General features: G+C 42.0%; 1 protein-coding gene across 3 annotated transcripts in view; it reads right to left on the bottom strand.

Moving 5' to 3' along the window:
- Positions 1 to 13,812: 13,812 nt before the first annotated feature.
- Positions 13,813 to 18,719, bottom strand: part of LOC129706407 (sodium-coupled neutral amino acid symporter 1-like) — a 60,861-nt gene continuing 55,954 nt past the window's right edge. For 2 of the 3 annotated variants that reach the window (XM_055650695.1, XM_055650696.1), the window contains one exon: positions 13,813 to 17,504. In XM_055650695.1, the coding sequence (XP_055506670.1) occupies positions 17,388 to 17,504 (117 nt within the window). In that variant the 3' untranslated portion in view covers positions 13,813 to 17,387. The remainder of the gene's footprint in view (positions 17,505 to 18,719) is intronic. The other variant, XR_008725053.1, reaches the window with a different exon arrangement.

Here is an 18,719-nt window from a genome sequence, read left to right as displayed (position 1 = left end):
GGGAACAATCTTCCTGCATCTAGCCTGTCCAACCCCTTAAGAATTTTGTAAGTTTCTATAAGATCCCCTCTCAATCTCCTAAATTCTAGAGAGTATAAACCAAGTCTATCCAGTCTTTCTTCATAAGACAGTCCTGACATCCCAGGAATCAGTCCGGTGAACCTTCTCTGCACTCCCTCTATGGCAATAATGTCCTTCCTCAGATTTTTTTAGACCAAAACTGCACGCAATACTCCAGGTGTGGTCTCACCAAGACCCTATGCCAACCATTAACCCCCCCCCCCCCCTATTTACTAATTCTACATGAATCCCATTTTAATTCTGACCACTTTCACATCAACTCCCCCCCCCTGTCTACACGTTCACAGGGAGACGGTGCAAACTCCACACAGAGCTCAGCAGGGGTCAGGATTGAACCTGTGTCTCTGGCACTGCTTTAACGGATGCGCCATTGTGCTGGCCTTAAAACATAAGCTGGAAAAAGTGTCAGTGTCAGTGAAGCGAGGATATATCACATTGATGATATTTCATCGCAACAACCTTGGTGAAACGTTGTCAAACTGAAACAACTTTGGAACATTGTTAACTTTTGCTATCAAAGGCCTCGAACTGTGGTCCCAGATGCCCGGGCAGTGACTCTGTTGCTTCTCACTCAGCCGGTATCGTCCTACCGTTTAGCGGGCCAGAAAGACCCAGGATCATTGCCAATGCCGATTGCCTGCCAAAGCGAAGAGCTGGGAGATTCTTCCCTCCCACCCACACGGTTTAATTGGTTGGACAAAATCAGGCCATTCAGCCCTTCGAAGGCTGCCTGTTCGATGAATGGCAAAGCATTCAAGAGTCAATGCAGTAACTACAGGTCAGCACGCTGGACATGCGGGGCCAGAGATGAGAGTTTCAGCAACAGAGCATCTGAAGGTGGAGCAAAATCAGATGTTATTCAAGCTGAAATTTTACAACTCAATACTAAGACCTTCGTGTTCAACTGCAGCTGGGACTGTCAAAGGGTGCCAAAATGGTGCCCCCTGCTTCCTAATAGGCTGTTCTGTACATAGAAACATAGAAAATAGGTGCAGGAGTAGGCCATTCGACCCCTCGAGCCAATGCCACCATTCAATATGATCATGGCTGATCATCCTAAATCAGTACCCCATTCCTGCCTTCTCCCCATATCCCTTGATTCCATTAGCCCTAAGAGTTATATCTAACTCTCTCTTGAAAGCTTCCACTGCCTTCTGTGGCAGAGAATTCCACAGATTCACAACTCACTGGATGAAAAGGTTTTTCCTCATCTCAGTCCTAAATGGCCTGCCCCTTATTCTTAAATTGTGACCCCTGGTTTTGGAGTCCCCCAACATCAGGAACATTTTTGCCTCTCCAATCCCTTAAGAATGTTATATGTTTCTATAAGGTGCCCTCTCGTCCTTCTAGACATTCTGGTCTAATCAGGGAATTGTGCTCATGTACAGTGAAAGTCTTGCTGAGTTGTAGGCAAACAATGTGGTTGCAGGTGACAATAAAGAAAGCATTGAACCTTTGAACAGTTTCAATTAAACCCTTTGGAATATAAGAGTGAACTTTATAAACATGAGTCAAACCCAGTGGGTGAATTTTTGTTATGAGTTTCAGGTGGAGGCGAAGTAAAATAGTTAAAAGTTAAACTCCGCCTTGAATTTATCCACTGCAGATTTCAACCGAAACTCAGTTATCTGAAACTCTCCCGGGAGGTGGAACTTAAAGCTGTGCGGTTTCATTCTGTGCTCGTTTTAACACCTTATCTACCACACGAAAGAGTTGAGAGTTGTCCTGGCTGCTTGGTTTGTAAACTGGGAGATGTAGAAGATCTTGATCGCAACTGTCCAAGCCAACCCATCAACCTCTCTTCAGACCACATCCCTCCTGTGACCTGATGCCCTCCTGATTCCCATCTGGCCTCTGATCTCTTTCAGCCACCTACCTGGTGAGGGGACCTCATTAAAGCATACAGAGCAGCGAAAGGCTTGGATAGAGTGGATGTGGAGAGGATGTTTCTAATAGTGGGTGAGTCTAGGACTAGAGGTCATAGAATTAAAGGCCATTCTTTTAGGAAGGAGATGAGGAGAAATTTCTTAAGTCAGAGGGTGGTGAATCTGTGGAATTCTGCCACAGAAAACTGTGGAGGCCAAGTCAGTGGATATTTTTAAGGCAGAGATAGATAGATTCCATCCTTGATGCCATTGAGTGCCTGCCGATCATGGATGAGTTAGACGCAGAGCCAATGGTAGAGGAGCTCATTGACAGCCTGGCCTCACGCAAGACCCCAGGCAGCGATGGGATTTCCCCTGACCTGATCAAGCATTGCAAGACTGCCTTACTGCTTCCTTTGTATGAAGTCCTCTGCCAGTGCTGGCAAGAAGGAGCTGTACTGCAGGACATGAGCGATGCCACGATCATTACCCTCGACAAGAACAAGGGTGAGAGAAGCGACTGCAACAACTACAGAGGCACTTTGTTTGAGCCAGGGGTGGAAAGATGTGGAAGGACTGCACAGTTCACAAATCCATAATTCATAGGGGCAGAATTAGGCAATTTGGCACATCGGGCCTACTCCACCATTCCATAATGGCTGGTCTATCTTTCCCTCTCAACCCCATTCTCCTGCCTTCTCCCCATAACCCTTGACACCGTTATTACCACAGTGGGCAATAAACCTAGTGACAGTGAAGGCTGACAGTGAGAGAGGTCACAGAGGGTGTACCTTAATTAACGAGCTGATTTTCCCAGCTATTTGATTAGTTTGCATAATGAATGACACAAGTCAATCTGGGGAAACCACTCTGTAGCAGTAACTTGGTTTATCTCCATAGTTACCTGCAGAAGTAAAAATAAAGTCAAATCACGTCAAGGGCTCGTGTTCCTCTTTAATCTTCCTGTATTTCCTGTGTCAATGAATTCCAGAGATCCCAGGCAGAGGCATGGAATCAGTCGCAATCATTTAACACCTTTCCAAATAAACTTGCGGTTTCCATGACACAACATGGAAATGAGTGAGTTTACATGCGTATTGCTAAGCAACAGAATAATGCTTAACAACGATTCATTCTGACAGGATGACTGAACACTTGGCAAATAGGGGCTGATCTCCAAGACCCAACATGGATGGATTAGTCATGAGAAATTTAAATTTAACTAACCATGCCAAGTTTCAACTGATATTATTCGGGGGGGAAATCTACAGATGCTGAATAGGAGGAGCTGTTGGAAAAACAGTGGAAGGGAATGAAATTTGTGACAATTTATTGCCATGGTTTGGAAATTAGTTAGGAGCTAACAAAGAGTTGACCGAGATCATCAGAATCAGAATCAAAATCAGATTTTATTCGCCAAGTATGTTTTGCAGCATAGGAGGAATTTCACTGGCCAGGTCAATCATACAATTAAAAGCAGCAGACTCAAAAACACATTTTAACATGAACATCCACCACAGTGACTCCTACACATTCCTCACTGTGATGGAAGGTGAAATAAAGTTCAAGTCCTTCTTTCAAGACTCAATGTTGTCTGTTCTGTTAGTGTCGATCATTAAGGACAATGCTGTAAAGTAGGCAGCCTAAATAATTACAGGCCTGTAGCTTTAGCCAGCATATTGTCAAAAGGTTTAGAAAGTGTTCTGCTGGATAGAATAAATGAGTTTGTTAACTCCACAGCTAACCACTTTGGCTTTAAAGCTAAACATGGCACTGACATGCATATATGCCCTAAGGGAGATTGTAAACAAATATAGAGGCAAAAACTCTTCAATCCTTATGTGCTTTATTGATGCTTCCAAAGCCTTTGACCGTGTTAATCACAGAAAGCTGTTTGGTAAAATGAGTCAAAGAGGGGTGCCTAAATACATTGTGAGAATTCTGGCCTACTGGTATGCCCACCAGACTATGCAAATAAAATGGGGCAATAGGGTCTCAGCCCCATTTGGGGTTAGCAATGGTGTTAGACAAGGGGGAATTTTGTCTCCAGTCCTTTTTAATCTTTATATTGATGATCTGTCCGAACAATTGAAAGCCTGTAATACTGGGTGCATGATTGGTAATATTTTAGTGAACCATATTATGTATGCAGATGATCTTGTGGTCTTTAGTCCATCTAGCGCTGGTCTCCAGCAGCTCCTTACTATATGTTCTGTGTATGGTGTGGAACATGATATTAAATATCATGCTAGTAAGAGTGCTGTTATGATCTGTAGAACCAAAGAGGATAAATGTCTAAAATTTCCTGATTTTAAATTGTCTGACAATAATCTTAGTGTCTGGAATAAGGTAAAATATCTAGGGCAGTTTATTACAGAACAAATGACAGATGATGAGGATATTTATAGGCAACGACGCATGCTGTATGTACAGGCGAATATTCTCTCGCGTAAATTTGGTGCGTGTGCAGATATGGTGAAGATGTCGCTATTTAGAGCGTACTGCACACCACTCTACACTGCGCACCTGTGGTCGAACTATGGAAAGACAAGTTTGCAGAGACTACAGATGGCATATAACGATGCCATGAGAACACTGCTAAGGAAACCTAGATGGTGTAATGCTAGTAACATGTTTGGGGCTGCAGGAGTCAGTACTTTAGAAGCTGTCCTAAGAAGTCATATGTATGAATTCATTTGCAGGATAAATGACTCTAAAAATGTAATTATTGTGGCCTTGCCAAACATAAGGGTTAGCACTACACGCTACGAATCCCAGCTGCGGATCTTTTTTAATCTGGATTTTTAATTCATGTATTGTGTTTTTTTTTTAAATATATAATTTATGCTGCTTTTATAAGTAAATGCACTTTATGATATTTTTTAATATGCAATGCATTTTTATGTAATGTTGCCCCTTGTCTGTACTTCGAGTCCGTAATAATAATATAGTTTAAAAAAGTTTGTTCTTCTGTGGTCGTGGGCCTCGAGCCTCGAGCCACCGTTAATGGGCGATCTTGACTCCCGTAGCTGGCGGCGTTCTGGCCCTCCGCGTCGATGCGTTCAGCTCCTGCATTGGGGTTTGTCTCATGGACTTCGTGCCCCCCACCCCCCCCACCAACATAAAACAAACCGAAGTACATTAAAACAAACTTTTAACAGATGCTAAAAATAATAAAAAGATGAAAAAACGAACAGACTGCTGGCAGGACTGCCATCTCCCCGGCGCCCCTGGTGGTCAAGGGTAGGCAATATAATGGGTGAGATGTGACCAGTGAGTGTACGGCCTGTATTTTGCCCAGCCAGGACCAGGTTGTAGAAGCAAAGAACTGCAGATGCAGGTTCATACCAAAGACCCAAGGTGCTGGAGTAACTCAACGGGTCAGGCAAAATCTCCGGAGAAAAAGGATTGGTGACCTTTTGGGTCAGGACACTTCTTTTGATTGAAGAAGGGGCCTGACCTGAAATGTCACTGATCCTTTTTCTCCAGCGATGCTGCCTGACCCGCACCACTTTGCTCTCCCGTGACTCCAGCACTTTGTGCCTCTCTTTGGACCAGATTGTGATGGTGAGAAACAATAGCCTTATTCCCAGCTGAACCAATAAGACAGGCATTAGCCTCACAAAACAATTTTCATACAAAGAAAGGAAACTAAAATTCCCCAATGCCAACCAAATTATTTTTTTCTGTTCTCAAACCTTAAACCCAACACAGTACACTAAAAGTCATCAGAGTGGACCCTTCGGTCCACCACTATAATGCTGTAACATTATATCCTGCAATCTATCTGGTATTTTTCACTTTGCATTGTCTCATGCACTTGTGTATGGGTTGATTATACTCCTGTATAGTATGATTTGACAATGCAGATATGGGCCAAATGTGGGCAGACGGGATGAGTGTAGATGGGGAATCTTGGTCGATGTGGGCAAGTTGGGCTGAAGGGCGTGTTTCCATGCTGTATGACTCTTTGACACTGTACCACTGAACATGTGACAATAAACCGTAAACATTTCTAAACCTTCAAACCTACTGGCTATCACTCAACCAACTAACGTGTGGTTTCAAGGAGCAACGGCAGGCAAACAAATTTGGAGTGTGGCTCACCTATGATATATGTCAGTGGCTGAGCAATTTCAAGCGGCTAAGTACCTTTCTCCCCAGCCCTATTATTCTTTGAATAAAATAAAATTAAAATGATGCTTGTCTTTATTTTTGCCGGGAAACATAATTTACTTTTCGCAGAATGCTTGCCGCTTCTTTTAAATCTATGGTTTTACTCAGAAGCACTTTGGTAAAAGCTTATCAACACGCACACATTAAACGCTGCATATTCTATCACAGATAACATTGTGTACTTCAGTATAGCTAAAAACAGTCATGAGCTATAAACAGTAAGTCTATTTCAAATGATTGTAAAGTTGCAAGCAGCTTGTGTTCACAGTGTTAATGACACTTGCTAGGAATTATAAACATATCATACCTTTTTGTATAAAAAGGGCTCATGTCATTAAGAGTTTAGAACTCTCAAGAGCTCTTGATTTGACAATTGCATTTTCATTAGCACTTCCTCTGAACAGACAGGCATTTATTTTAAGGAACTACATTCAGAAGATTTCCAACACGATGAGAGAACATAGAAACATAGAAAAATAGGTGCAGGAGTAGGCCATTCGGCCCTTCGAGCCAGCACCGCCATTCGATATGATCATGGCTGATCATCTAAAATCATATTCCGTTTCTGCATTTTCCCTATATCCCTTGATCCCTTTAACCCTAAGAGCTAAATCTCTCTTTTCAAAACATCCATTCAATTGGCCTCCACTGCCTTCTGTGGCTGAGAATTCCACAGATTCACAACTGTTTTTCCTCATGTCAGTCCTAACTGGCGACACCTTGTTCTTAAACAGTGATCTTAATTTAGAAACATAGAAACATAGAAATTAGGTGCAGGAGTAGGCCATTCGACCCTTCGAGCCTGCACCGCCATTCAATATGATCATGGCTGATCATCCAACTCAGTATCCCGTACCTGCCTTCTCTCCATACCCCCTGATCCCCTTAGCCACAAGGGCCACATCTAACTCCCTCTTAAATATAGCCAATGAACTGGCCTCAACTACCCTCTGTGGCAGAGAGTTCCAGAGATTCACCACTCTCTGTGTGAAAAAAGTTCTTCTCATCTCGGTTTTAAAGGATTTCCCCCTTATCCTTAAGCTGTGACCCCTTGTCCTGGACTTCCCCAACATCGGGAACAATCTTCCTGCATCTAGCCTGTCCAACCCCTTAAGAATTTTGTAAGTTTCTATAAGATCCCCTCTCAATCCCCTAAATTCTAGAGAGTATAAACCAAGTCTATCCAGTCTTTCTTCATAAGACAGTCCTGACATCCCAGGAATCAGTCTGGTGAACCTTCTCTGCACTCCCTCTATGGCAATAATGTCCTTCCTCAGATTTGGAGACCAAAACTGTACGCAATACTCCAGGTGTGGTCTCACCAAGACCCTGTACAACTGCAGTAGAACCTCCCTGCTCCTATACTCAAATCCTTTTGCAATGAAAGCTAACATACCATTCGCTTTCTTTACTGCCTGCTGTAGGCATATCCACCGTCAACCCTTTTAGAATTAATTGCCAGTTACCTTTCTTTAAGTTCAGAACCATTGTTTCTGAATTAACAATGTCACTCTCCATCCTAATAAAGAACTCAACCATATTATGGTCACTCTTGCCCAATGGGGCATGTACAACAAGACTGCTAACTAACCCTTCCTCATTACTCAATACCCAGTCTAAAATAGCCTGCTCTCTCGTTGGTTCCTCTACATGTTGATTCAGATAACTATACCGCATACATTCCAAGAAATCCTCTTCCTCAGCACCCCTGCCAAATTGATTCACCCAATCTATATGTAGATTGAAGTCACCCATTATAACTGTTTTGCCTTTGTCGCACGCATTTCTAATTTCCTGTTTGATACCATCTCCAACTTCACTACTACTGTTAGGTGGCCTGTACACAACACCCACCAGCGTTTTCTGCCCCTTAGTGTTTCGCAGCTCTACCCATACCGATTCCACATCCTCCAAACTAATGTCCTTCCTTTCCATTGCATTAATCCCCTCTCTAATCAGTAACGCTACCCCACCTCATTTTCCTTTCTGTCTATCCCTCCTGAATATTGAATATCCCTGGATGTTCAGCTCCCAGCCTTGGTCACCCTGGAGCCATGTCTCCGTGATCCCAACTATATCATAGTCATTAATAGCTATCTGCACATTCAACTCATCCACCTTATTACGAATGCTCCTTGCATTGAGACACAAAGCCTTCAGGCTTGTTTTTACAACACTCTTACCCCTTATACAATTATGTTGAAAAGTGGCCCTTTTTGATTTTTGCCCTGGTTTTGTCTGCCTGAAACTTTTACTTTTTACCTTGCTACCTATTTCTTCTACCCTCATTTTACACCCCTCGGTCTCTACGCTCACACATTTAAGAAACCCTTTCCCTTTAACTCCATCCTCCACTATCCCATTCAACACCCCACCCCCCTTATTCAGTTTAAAGCCACCCGTGTAGCAGTGGCAAACCTGCCTGCCAGAATGCTGGTCTCCCACCTGTTAAGATGCAATCCGTCCCTTTTGTACAGTTCCCCCTTACCCCAAAACAGATCCCAGTGATCTAAGAATCTAAATCCCTGCCCCGTGCACCAGTTCCTCAGCCACACGTTCAGGTCCCGTATCTCCCTGTTCCTGCTCTCACTAGCACGGGGAACTGGAAGCAAACCGGAGATAAAAACCCTGGAGCTCCTGCTTTTCAACATTTTTCCGAGCTCTCTAAAGTCACGCTGCAGAATATTCATCCCCTTTTTTCCAACATTGTTTGTGCCGACATGCACTACCACTTCCGGATGTTCACCTTCGCCCTTGAGGATTTTCTGCACTCTGTCCGTGACATCCTGGATCCTGACACCGGGAAGGCAGCACACCATCCTCGCATCCCGTCTGTTGCCGCAGAAACCCCTGTCCGTACCTCTCACGATGGAGTCTCCCACTACAATGGCCTTGCCTGCCTTAGGCCTTTTTGGTTTTGGCTCAACAGCCCTATTTGCATCGCAAGCCAGTCCGCCGCTCACGTCTTCTGTCCCAACAGCTTCTAAGCGGATGAACCTGTTTACAAGACTCTGCCGACCATAACATTTCCCTCTTCTATGATACCATTCTGCTGCGACTATTCTATATTTCCTGAGCAACGAACCCCCTCCCCCCACCACCTCTTCCTCTTTACCCTACGTCCTGGTCCAAACCCTACAGCTTCTAATTGATCCATATGTTAAGCAACATGTGTTACAAATAGCACACTGGTCTTTCGCCACACAGAATTTGGGCTCTGTTGTTTTTCACTTAGGTGTACCTGACAGTGATGGTCTATTTTTTACAGATCATGTGTTCATAACGACACAGAAGCACGCCATTTCCTGCACACTAGGGATAATTTAGTCATGCAGTCCATCTTGTTTATTTCTGCCTTTGTCAATTTCTGGTTCCATCAAGAGTCTTTTGAAAAGAGCTATTTCCTGATGTGGTTTCAGTGATATTTGCATTCTGCTGGGACTAACAACCGCAAAAAATAGAGACATTGAGGCTAAGAATTGAGCAGCATTTGCACTTATGCAACAGACATGGGGCAGCATGGCAGAGCGGTAGAGTGGCCGTGCGCCAGGGACCAGAGTTCAATCCTGACTTCATGTGCTGTCTGTACAGTTTGTACATTCTCCCTGTGACCACTTGGGTTTTCTCCAGTTTCCTCCCACATGCCAAAGACCTGTAGGTTTGTCGGTAAATTGGTCTCTGTAAATTGTCTCCAGTGTGTAGGATACAACTGGTGGACAGTAATTGCTTGTTGTCGCGGACTCGGTGGGCTGAATGACCTATTCCCATGCTGTATCTCTAAACTAAACTAAACTAAACTAAACTCTGCCGACCATAACATTTCCCTCTTCTCTGATACCATTCTGCTGCGACTATTCTATATTTCCTGAGCAACGAACCCCCTCCCCCCACCACCTCTTCCTCTTTAACCTACGTCCTGGTCCAACCCCTACAGCTTCTAATTGATCCATATGTTAAGCAACATGTGTTACAAATAGCACACTGGTCTTTCGCCACACAGAATTTGGGCTCTGTTGTTTTTCACTTAGGTGTACCTGACAGTGATGGTGTATTTTTTACAGATCATAACGTGTTCATAACGACACAGAAGCACGCCATTTGCTGCACACTAGGGATAATTTACTGAAGCCAATTAACTGACAAACCTGTACGTCTGTGGCATGCAGGAGGAAACCGGAGAAAACCCACGCGGCAACAGGGAGAACGTACAAACTCCGTACAGAGAGTACATGTAGTCAAGATCAAACCCAGGTATCTGTCGCTGTAAGGCAGCAACTCTACCGCTGCGCCACTGTGCCACCCTAAGCAATTAAATATCAAACAAATCCTTCATTTTACCATGGACTCAATTATGGTGCATATTTTAACCTGTAATTCCTTTATATTTAACCTGGTAAAAACGCGAATGCCTATGTAATTATTTTGTTTGAGAACCAGGCACATCACATTATGAACACACAAATGCAGATTAAAAAGAAGGCTTTAAAGATATATTTTATCCTGCTTTACTGAATCGTACGAATGCCTACTATGTTCTGTGTGCTGAAGCAAAGCAAGAATTTCATTGTCCTATCAGGGACACATGACAATAAACTCACTTGAACACTTGTACCATTAACCTCGTGGATCCTCCAGTGATGTGAACTGCGGTGCTGGTTTACATCACCAAGTTACCCAACACAGTTGATGGCCAGAAAGGGCTTGATTGATTGAAAGATACATGATTGAAACAGGCCTTCAGCCCATCGGTTCCACACTGACCATCGATCACCCATTCACACTAGTTTATGTTAGCCCACTTCCGCACCCACTCCCTACACACAGGGGGCAGGTTTTACAGAGGCCAAATGAACCTACAAACCTGCCTGTCTTTTGGCATGTGTGAGGAAACCAGGGCACCAGGAGGAAACCCACAAAGACACAGGGAGAACATGCAAACTCCATGCAGACAGCACGCAAGGTAAAGATCAAGCCCGTGGTCTCTGGCACCGTGAGGCAGCAGCTCTACCCGCTGCACTGCAATGCCGTCCATGTGTAAACTGGGTTATGATGTGTCAAGAGAGTCTGAGGAAGATTCCTGACCTGAAGCGTCGCCTATCCATGTTCTCCAGGGATGCTGCCTGATCTGCTGAGTTTCTCCAGCACTGTGCCTTGTAAACTTGCATGTGCAGTTCCTTGTTTCTACTTGTGTAAAGTGCTACTTGGATAATTTATTACATTGAGGAGGACATAGCAGGATCACAGTGTTTATTAATGCTGCAGGGTAACTGCTTCTCTTCGCCTGATAAAGTCACATCCATTCACTGGTTCTCACTGAGATGAGCCTTAGATGCTAGGGCTTTTGGATGGCCTTAATAGCACCAAAGTACCAAAGCATGTCCTGGATGGCAGCGAGTTGCTGAGTCTCTTTTCCTCTCTCCATCCACCATTTGTTCTTTAGGTCAGGAGTATTCAACCATCAGCTGTGTGCCGCCTGCTTCAGTCCTGCCTTGCCACCAGCCCTGTCCAAAAAAATGTCAAAGAGGACATATCCCAAACTTAAAAAAGACAAGATCTCCAGAGTAGACAGCAACCCTGCTAAAGTTCAAAAACACGAGAGTGAAGAGTTGTACTCACTGTTTAGGATCATCAATAGCGCACCATAGTGAACCAAATGCAAGACAGTGAAGAACTTCAGCCAAAAATTCTTATCCTCAACCTTCATGCCTGGGCAGAGAAGGATATACTAGGGAACCTCTGAGATGCTGTAATCACGACCATCTTCGAAAGAGGTGACAAGTCTAACCGATCTACTATAAAGGGGTGTCTATCATTATCAGGGTCCTCCTTTTCCCAGTGGCTGAAACTGTACTCCCTAAATCACGTTTTTGACTCCCTTCCACTGGTTGCACATCAGACGTCATCTTCACCACATGACCACTCCAGGAGAAATGCAGTAGGAGCACAAAACACTACACATGGCCATTTCCGACCCCACTAGAACTTTTGATTCCATTTTCTGGGAAACACTATGGAGCTCCGTCCTCAAGTTTGGCCACCCACAGAAATTCACCTCCATCTTGCATTTGGTTCACTATGGCACAACAGTGATGAACCTAACCCATGGGTTTGTAATATAGCCAGTCTCAATAAAGGCCGGCAAGAAAAACACTGCGTCAATGTCCTGACACTTTTCTCAAACCTTCTTGCACCTCATGAATGAATGAAGAAGTGTATTGGCCAAGTATTCACATACAATGAATTTGCCTTGGTGCAGTAGACTTCCCTGCGGCAGTGCAGAAAATCTTCAGAGGTAATGGGAGACCATTCAATCTACAGCAACTATACTCCAGAACCATCGTCTTCTAAACCTCAGTAATTGAAGGAATTCTACCTGTCTTGGGACAGCCTGGGCCAACTCAGGTAAGACTTCCTTGAAGTCACATTGGAGGAAGCTTCCCAGCTGCATGGAAGTTTTGATGTTTCCAGTAATGGGAGAATCTAAAACCAGAGGGCACAGTCTCAGAATTAAATTATGTACATTCACAATGAGGATGAAGGGGCTTTTCTTTAGCCACAGGGTGATGAATCTGTGGAATTGGGTATTTTTAAAGCAGAGATTGATAGGTTATTGACTACTGGGTGTCAAAGATTATGGGGAAAAGGCAGGAGACTTTGGGTGAGAGGGAAAAATAAATCAGCGATGGTTGAATGGCGGAGTAGCCTCAATGGGCTGAATGGCCTAATTTTGTTCCTGTGTCCTATGGTCTTATTTGAATGGATAGCATGCAAAACAAAGCTTTTCACTGTACCTCGGTAAATGTTACAATAATGAACCTAAACTTGACCGTAAACAATGGTGGTCACTTATGACCATACTCGAAAATTGTGGAAATACTTTGGTGTCTCATATGCAGGGAGGACCTAGAATAAAATCCCTGTACTTTGTTCAACTTGCATGAAGTCCCCAATTTTTAATTACATTTCGTTTCTTTGGAATTGGATCACTTATTGAACTAAAACATGGCACTGCTGAAACATATAACAGGAATAGGTCTTAGCCCCTACGATGTCCATACTGGACATAATGCCAAGATAAACTAATCCCCTCTGCCTGCATGTGTTCCATATCTCTTCATTCCCCACTATTTCAGTGCCGTGCAATACCCCTACTTGCAATGATGGAGAAGCAATAGTCTGACTGCTCTCTTGATCATCTAAAGATAGGCTTCTAAACCTAGCAGGGGGACATGGAAACATATAAATAGTTTCATCAAAAAACTAGTTAAAGGTAAATGGTTAAAGTAAGAATAGAGCCAGACGGTAGTAAGGCAATTTCAAAAGGGGAACAAAAAGGGATTTTTATACAACTGAATACAAAATGTCTTTATTGTCATACATATTTAAAATATGAAAATATAAAATTAACATCCTTGAATCTCTATTTAAGGACAGCATTTGCAATTCTTTCCAATAAATAAAGAAAGCTTGCTTTTTTTTAACAACTAAGTGATTTTTGAGTATGATTATTGACACTTAATTCCAGAATTCACTGTCACAAAGAGCTCAGTTGTTTTCTTTTTTTTAAAAAATATTTTTTATTAGAAGTAGACATATTATAAAGTAGTTACATATTATAGTAAAAAGACTTTTCATATTCATCAATCATACATTGTTAAAATTTTCAATTATCAATTAATTTTGCTTCTAGTATTTTTATTTTTTATAGAAAGAGAGAGAAAGAGAGGGTAGAAAGTTACAGATTTTAAAAAAAACAGAGAAACGGAAGAGGTGGAATGGGTTGCCTATAATATGTCAATGGAGATAGGTTCGTAGATTATAAAATATAGCTTTTCATCTAATCCTGAGTTCAAGTTTCAGTTGAGAGAGCTCAGTTGTTTTCTGAAATGCAAGTTTGTGATACAATTTTAACTCTGTTAAAAAAAAGCATTCAGACTTGTTTGCATATCAGTAATCCAAGCCAAAATAAATGAAAGTATATTTGTGTATAGTTGAAAAAGCAAATACGTCACCATATAAATCCATCATAAATCTTCAAATCAGTGGAATGTTTGCGTAATCTCAAAAACTAAATATTTTAATGCTGCAAAATTGAACTTTTTGGCTTATTTTTTGTTAAATAAGGTCTTCACTTTTTCTCTTTGAGAAGGTTTGAGATTAGGACTGTAAAATTCTGATTATCTGGCATTCTTAGGACATTGGTGGTGCTGGACTATCAGATTTTCTGGACTATTGGATGTTATGTGCATTATTACAATAAATTGTTTTTAATTCATTTGTTTAAATTGATACATTGTTTTATAATGTGAATCCAGTGAGTTTAAAGGGAGGAGGGTGGAAATGGGGTTGCAATGAGTGGAAGGAAGTATGAAAGTTCATTGCTTCATAAATTATAGGAGCAGAATTAGGCCATTCGGCCGATCGAGTCTACTCCACCATTCAAGCAAGGCTGATCTATCTTCCCCTCTCAGCCCCATTCTCATGCCTTCTTCCCATAACCCCTGACACCCTTATGCCCCTGTCCCACTTCGGAAACCTGAACGGAAACCTCTGAGACTTTGCGCCCCACCCAAGGTTTCCGTGCGGTTCCCGGAAGGTTGCAGGTGGTTGCCGGAGGTTGCAGGTAGTGGAAGCAGGTAGGGAGACTGACAAAAACTTCCGGGAACCTAATGGAAACCTTGGGTGGGGCGCAAAGTCTCCAGAGGTTTTCGTTCAGGTTTCCTAAGTGGGACAGGGGCATGACAAATCAAGAATCTATCAATCACCGCCGTAAAAATATCCATTGACTTGGCCTCCACAAGCATCTGCGGTAATGAATTCCACAGATTCACCACCCTCTAACTAAATAAATTCCTCCTCATCTCTTTTCCAAAGGTACGTCCTTTTATGCTGAGGCTATGGCCTCAGGTCCAAGACTCACACATTAGTGGAAACATCCTCTCCATATCTACTCTCTTCAGGCCTATTACTATACTATTGTTTATCGCATAGAACAAATGAAATTGTATCTCACCACCATCATGTCAAAATAATGTTAACTAAAATCAGATGGATCCTTTGGCAATGATCCTATTCCAGACAAGATTGAGCGGGTGTTGGTGAGTTGGAAAGCGCATTGGAAGTGTGGCCCAAGTGAGAGAAAATGTCCATCACGTCACCTCTTGCTGAAACCTTCCTTTGCTAGCTTTCCAATAATTATTCCAACATCTCATTCAAACTTCCATAAAATTGAAGTAATCCAAAGTGTGCTGTATTGTCCTAATTTGTACTGTCCAATTTGCTCATGATCCTTGTCCCTAGTGATCTATCTTTCTCATCATCATCTTTCTCCTCTTTATTTTTGTAATCTTCTCCCTGTTGCAACAATCAAAGATCTTTGAAGTTCTCAATTTCTATCCTCTTGAATGATCCAAATGTAATCACTGTAGAATAAGCAGCTGTGTCTTCAGCAGACAAGGGTCCAATTACTGCAATTCCCTTCCTCCATCGTCATACCTTTTACATTTAGTGCCATCTGTTTGTCACCATGCCTGGGAAATGCCTTGTGATGCTTTGTTACATGAAAAGTACTATACAAATATGTTGTTTTTTGCGGAATGTAAATTAACAAGATTGCTTCTCAACTTCCAAGGTGAATAGAGTTTGGAAATAGATGCTGAATTATCCATTGCTTATTTTTACATTGTTGCAAAAAAATCACAGTTAGCCCCAATCGGTCGTCCATTTAAAAAAATGTCTGGACAAAAACATTTGGAGAGGATGTACTTGATGTTTGGAATTTGAGCACAGAGCTTACTATTGTAGAATCCTCACAATTCAATGCTCAAGCCTTATGGTGTACAACAGATTCACAAAATATACCTTTAACTACATAACATTATTCAGTCATGGCCTGGGAATGGGAAGGCAGGACATTGATTTATAATCTCTGAGAATGAAGCAAGCTTTCAGTACTGCCGTGAACTATCAGCATGGCCCACATGTAATAAAGTCCAATTAAAAAGCTGACATTAAGATATCATTTAAATTTCTAGATAACATGTTTGTGAGTGTCTCCACGAGCACTGCTGATACCACTGCTGCTTCACAGCTCCAGAGACCCAGGTTTGATCCTGACCTCGGGTGCTGGTGGTGTGGAGTTTACACATTCTCCCCGTGACCGTGTGGGTTTCATCTGGGTATTCCGATTTCCTCCCACAACCCAAAGACATGGGGTTTGTTTGGCCTCTGTAAAATTGCTGCTGGTGTGTAGGGAGTGGATGTGACAGAGGAATAACATTGAACTAAAGTAAACGGGTAAATCAATAGTGGGCATGGACATGGTGGGATGAGGGGCCTGTTTCCATGGTATATCTAAACTAAACTCTAAAAGTTGCTTATACAGAGGTAGTGAACCTTGAAACTCATGGGTACATTCATAACAGTTACATAATAATCTAGAAATGCTCACTTCTGATAGTTACTTATACCTGTATAATACGAGGATTTGTCGCACTACATCAATTTACCAATAATAAAAAGGGTAAGGAATATATTAAATGTTTATTTCCATCTCCTGATGACATTTTAAACCCTGTTTAAATTACATTTTATAATTGAGACCTTTTATAAGCGAGTTAGAAGTGACTTTCCTGATGCATGACAATATGTCACATTACAATTGGTTTCAAAAGAGGACGAGGAGAAAAATAAGGTATGGAATAGTTTACAGGATGGAACTGTCCTTTGAAAACATTGAATTAAAATGTAATTATTAGTAAAATGGATTAAAAAAAAAACGAAATAATCGTTTGATTATGAAAAATTGTCAAAAATATTTATTTTCCAAGAATTGTAGAAAATTGGTTTCCAATTTTGTTTTCCAGATAAACATCCAAAAACAATCCATGTATGATTATAAAGACACAAGTCAGTGCAGATGCTGGAATCTTGAGCAAAACACAAAGTGCTGGAAGAACAGTCTGAATAAGGGTGTTCATCCAAAACATAATTTGTCCATTCCCTCCGCAGATGCTGCCCGACGCACTGAGTTCTTCCACTACTGTGAATTTTGCACAATTGATTACACATCCGTGAAGGATGCCTCTTCTTTATGGTCCAAAGTGATCTATTTTCAAGATCATAGAAAATGGTAACTGGTAAGCTACCAGGTGTGTCAATTCTTGAATAACCAGACAAATCTTTCACTGAACAATACTTCACGGAATACTCCAGATTGGCAAACAAATCTTGTCATTTTTCTTCACACTGTCACAGGTGTCTTTGTCATTTTGAGCAGCTATTTCCGATTGTGTTATTGCCACTTCTTCCATTCCATTCAACAAAGATTAACGGTATAGTAACGGCCATAAATATTATCCCTACAATGAGAAAAACTATAACCTGGAAAAAATAAAAGTTAAAAAGCAAATTATTCTCTGTTTATCAAATAAAGAAAGCCACAGGCGATGTCAATCTGATGGCATTTAACTGAGATTTTTGGAAAGAGATGCCCAGAAATGTATCCCTGATCAGTTGTACGAAAGGTGCTCATCTAGTCTGTTTCAGCAGCAAGTAAGCAAATGAGAGGAGGAGCAGTACGGGAGATTTAAAAAGTAGCCATTAATGTCCAGGATTGACTGGTCCTCGTTATGCTCAAAGGAAGATATTAACGGGTCTAAAGAAGGGTCTCGACCCGAAACGTCACCCATTCATTCTCTCTAGAAATGCTGCCTGCCCCGCAGCTTTTTCTCCATCTTTTTTACTCCAGCTTTTTCTGTCCATCTTAGGCATTAATGGAAAGGCTTATGTTGAGGTGGTCACCGCTAAGGTACAGACAGAGAGTAGATTGTCCACAATGAAAGAAGGCAGAAGTCGTTGTGCACATTTCCACTATTTATGAAGGGCTGCAAAGTAAAACTTGGGAACTATAGACATGCAGCCCTAATGTGGTAGGAAGGTTACTGGAGAGGATTCCAAGGGCTAAGGTATACTTGCATTTGGAAAGACAGAGGTTGAATGGGGATGCTATTGCATGGTTTTATGCATGGGAGATTGTGTCTCATGAATTTGATTGAGTTTTTGAAGAAGAAACCAAGAAGGCTGACGGGTGCAGATCCAACACCAGAGTCTACATCAAATTCAGTGATTTGTAAGTTTGCAGATGACACTAAAATAGGTGGACAGTGATGATGGTTAATAAGTATTACAACAGAATATTGATCAACTGGCAAGTGGGCAGGCAAAGCAAACAGAGTTAAATTTAGGTAAGTGTAAAGTGTTGGATTTTGAGAAGTCATACTAGGGCTGGATCCTCACAGTTGATGGTAGGGCCCTGGGAAACACTGTAAAGCAGAAAATCACAGGTGTACAGGTACATAGTTCCTTGATAATGGTGTTACAGATAGATAGGGTGGTGGAGAAAGCATTAGGCACATTGACCTTCATCAGGCAATTGACTATGGAAGTTGGGATGATATGTTACATTTGTACAAGACGTCGGTGAGGCCATACTTGGAGTATTGCTTTCAGCTTTGGTCACCCTGCTCTAGGAGAGATGCCATTAAGTTGGAGAAAGTACAGAGAAGATTTACAAGGATGTTGCCAGGACTCAAGGGC

Source organism: Leucoraja erinacea, chromosome 19 (genome assembly GCF_028641065.1).
Source record: "Leucoraja erinacea ecotype New England chromosome 19, Leri_hhj_1, whole genome shotgun sequence".
In the NCBI taxonomy this organism is placed as follows: domain Eukaryota; kingdom Metazoa; phylum Chordata; class Chondrichthyes; order Rajiformes; family Rajidae; genus Leucoraja; species Leucoraja erinaceus.
The sequence above is the reverse complement of the archived record's forward strand: the minus strand, read 5'-3'. Positions and strand labels throughout refer to the sequence as shown.